Source organism: Salvelinus alpinus, chromosome 34 (assembly GCF_045679555.1).
Source record: "Salvelinus alpinus chromosome 34, SLU_Salpinus.1, whole genome shotgun sequence".
Taxonomy (NCBI): Eukaryota; Metazoa; Chordata; class Actinopteri; order Salmoniformes; family Salmonidae; genus Salvelinus; species Salvelinus alpinus.
This window is the reverse complement of record NC_092119.1, coordinates 15,042,291-15,045,304: the sequence shown is the minus strand read 5'-3', so window position 1 is coordinate 15,045,304 and position 3,014 is coordinate 15,042,291. Positions and strand designations below refer to the sequence as shown.

General features: G+C 39.6%; 1 protein-coding gene across 1 annotated transcript; it reads right to left on the bottom strand.

Moving 5' to 3' along the window:
• Positions 1–233: 233 nt before the first annotated feature.
• LOC139563536 (homeobox protein Nkx-2.8-like) lies at positions 234–2,311 on the bottom strand. The gene is made up of 2 exons (XM_071382275.1): positions 1,838–2,311; positions 234–1,332 (listed from the first exon to the last, which is right to left on the bottom strand). Exons 1-2 carry the CDS (start codon positions 1,986–1,988, stop codon positions 770–772), a joined length of 714 nt encoding a protein of 237 aa, XP_071238376.1. The 5' UTR covers positions 1,989–2,311; the 3' UTR covers positions 234–769.
• Positions 2,312–3,014: the final 703 nt, after the last annotated feature.

The following is a 3,014-nucleotide window of genomic DNA, read 5'->3' as shown; positions in this document are numbered from 1 at the left end:
CTTGGTGTTTGTTTCTTATTCCTATAGGTACCTCTAAGATAAGACTTTCTCTTATTTTTACTAAAATAATTAAAAATAACATGCACTGGTAAGATGCAACTATGTTTTAGCTATAATCCTAAATAGTGTCAGGCCTATATCTATCTTATCGGATGGTGTACCTCTCATACCCAAATTTTTTTTATTGGATTACATTTCATTGCATGAGGACATTGAAAATACTTGACAATATGTGCAAAAATGTATAAAAGAAACAATTTATTCGTAATTCTATAAAAACACAAAACATGTTATCAAACAACACAACGATTTTGTTCAATAACATTTTCAGACAACAGTGAAAAACGGAATATTTAAATCAATGAGATTCTTTACTTTCCTAGTACATTTGATAAATATCATTGTGTAGATTTGAAAGTCATGCAAATAACTGAACATTGAAAATACTGATAAAATATAGGCTACACACAAATCAGGCTTACACACACCACATTATCGAATTGGGGGGGTCGAATCTAGGAGTAGAATGTCCATAGGCCTACCATCAGATTACAAGAAACTAATAACGACTTTAATCTTTCGAGAATATCACTCAATTCATTAAATAAAATACCAAAAATAAAATATGTGCAAAATACTTATCATAAAAAAATATTACTGTAGTAATTAGTACACTTTTAAGTACCTCGAAAAATAAGGGAATTCAGAAAACATTTAAAGTGGTTGTAAGTGTTTCTCTACGCATAGTCCTCTACTTAATATTTTATAGTCATTTAAAAGCACTGAATTGAGCTGAGTCATTCAGAAAGTCTCTCCAAGCAAAGGTGTGTCTGGATGCTGCCGGGCTGGCAAAGTGCTGGTATTGTTGAGGTAGAGCGAACGGCGACGGATGCTGGTAAGACTGGTACCCAAAACTGAAGGGTGTACCCGGGCATGTGTTCGGTCCAAGACAGCCTCCTTTCTCCGTGTCAATGAAACAGGTCTGATACGGCTTGCCATCCCGAACTAGGATGGGTACCACTACTCTGCGCAACATAGGCGGTTGGTTTATGTCTTGTGACTCTCCCTCCGCTCGTGACCTCTTCATTTTGTACCGATGGTTCTGGAACCAGATCTTAATCTGCGTCGGCGTCAGGCGGAGGAGATGGGCAATCTGCTCGCGCTCTGGTGCTGACAGATAGCGCTGCTGACGGAAACGCCTCTCGAGCTCAAAGGTCTGGGCCTTGGAGAAGAGCACGCGGCACTTCTTCTTCTTCTCGGCCTCTGAGTCCAGAGAAGACTCATCTGACTTGGTAGAGTGTGGGGCAGTCTCCAGGCTGCTCTCATCTGAAGCTGAGGAATTACAAATGATGTCATTACACTGATCAAGAAACCATATAAACAACTCACGATATACAATAACACCAGAAATATCAGAGTATAGAGATGTTTAAATAATAGAAGGATTTAATAGACTTGAATTAGACTACACGTCTCCTTATAAAATGTATCCAATAATGACACAAGGCTTATGTTAATTGGATACCAATTGGATTTCATAAAACAGCTATGTTGGAAATCGCAGTAATGGAATTGTGTCAATTTAGGTAAGACCCATATTTACATTTTTACATTTTAGTCATTTAGCAAAAGCTCTTAATCCACAGCGAGTTACAGTTAGTGCATTCGTTTTAAGATAGCTAGGTGGGACAACCACATATCACAGTCATATTAAGTACATTTTTCTTCAATAAAATAGCTATCAACAAAGTCAGAGCTAGTATGTGTTATGTGTTTATATGGATCATATGAAGTGGTTATCTGTTTCTATGCTCAGGTGTTAACCACGGGGACTTACAGAGACAAGGGGTCCGGTCGCTGTCCATCCAGGAGGAGTAAGGGGAGCTGGAGCAGGAGTTACCGGGGGAGGGCTGCACTGTCTCTGCGTCATTTTCAGGCAAATCCAGGATGCTCCTCACGGAAAAACTGAACTTTGCAGCACCAGCCATTGCTTCCGGAAAAAAATCGGAATCCTTGTGCGTGAAAACTATCCAAAGGAGAGAGACCGTTGATATAGGAGTAAAAGCGACGTATCAAAAAATGACTAAGCGTGCTCTGTCAGAGTCACAGACGACCTAGAATACCCTGTCTGTGTGTGGACACGAGGTAGTGCAGTGTTTGTATAAACAGTACTTCACCCGCTTATATATCCTCCTCCAGGATGCTAAGTACCTGAATGATTCGAGTGCCGTTATCCAATGATGGTAGGTGTGAACCCGCACAGAAGAATAACACCGTTGCCTCAACAATGGCGGAAGGAAACACTCGTCATCATTACAGATTCGTCCCGTATCGTTAAAAGTGGTGACCAGATAATGGTGATTGTTGCAGCTGAATCACATCTTGGGTGGCAAGTGACAACAGAGCCCAGCCCCGTCACCCCCCCCCCCCCCCCCCGTCGAAATAACATGTCCAATATTTGCATACAAAGTGAGCAATTAGTGTGAGATGTCCCTGAGTTGGTTTAACTAATTTATTTATGGGTGTGCAGCCCCATAGTCATTACAGGTATTTTGAAAAGACTTGAACAATCATGTTGTAAATAATGTCCCTGAAATATAAAGACAGGACAATAAAAATAAAAATCTTCTTAAGGACATTTTTGTTTGGATTGTCTTCATCTTCAAATAATGCAATATTAGGTTATTTTTCTTTAACTTGCGCTTATTCCGCTATCAATCTCATTCTAATTTCCCGAGGAAAAATGCGTTTTTCTGTATAGGCTACACACAGAGCACCACTATCAAATGGAGAGATGACAATGACCAATTTCTAATGAGAAGACAGAATCGTATTATGGCAATTTATCTTGTGACAGACGTGAATTCTAAGAAGCTAGCCATAAGGACAGTGTGAAATAAATTGAGACAAGTATGTTAGTATTTTAGTATTAGTGTTAGAGATGACACTTGAATCACATGAGTGCTTTTGATTCCATGATATGGCACGCCCTTCTTGGATGGGTCAAACGCTAT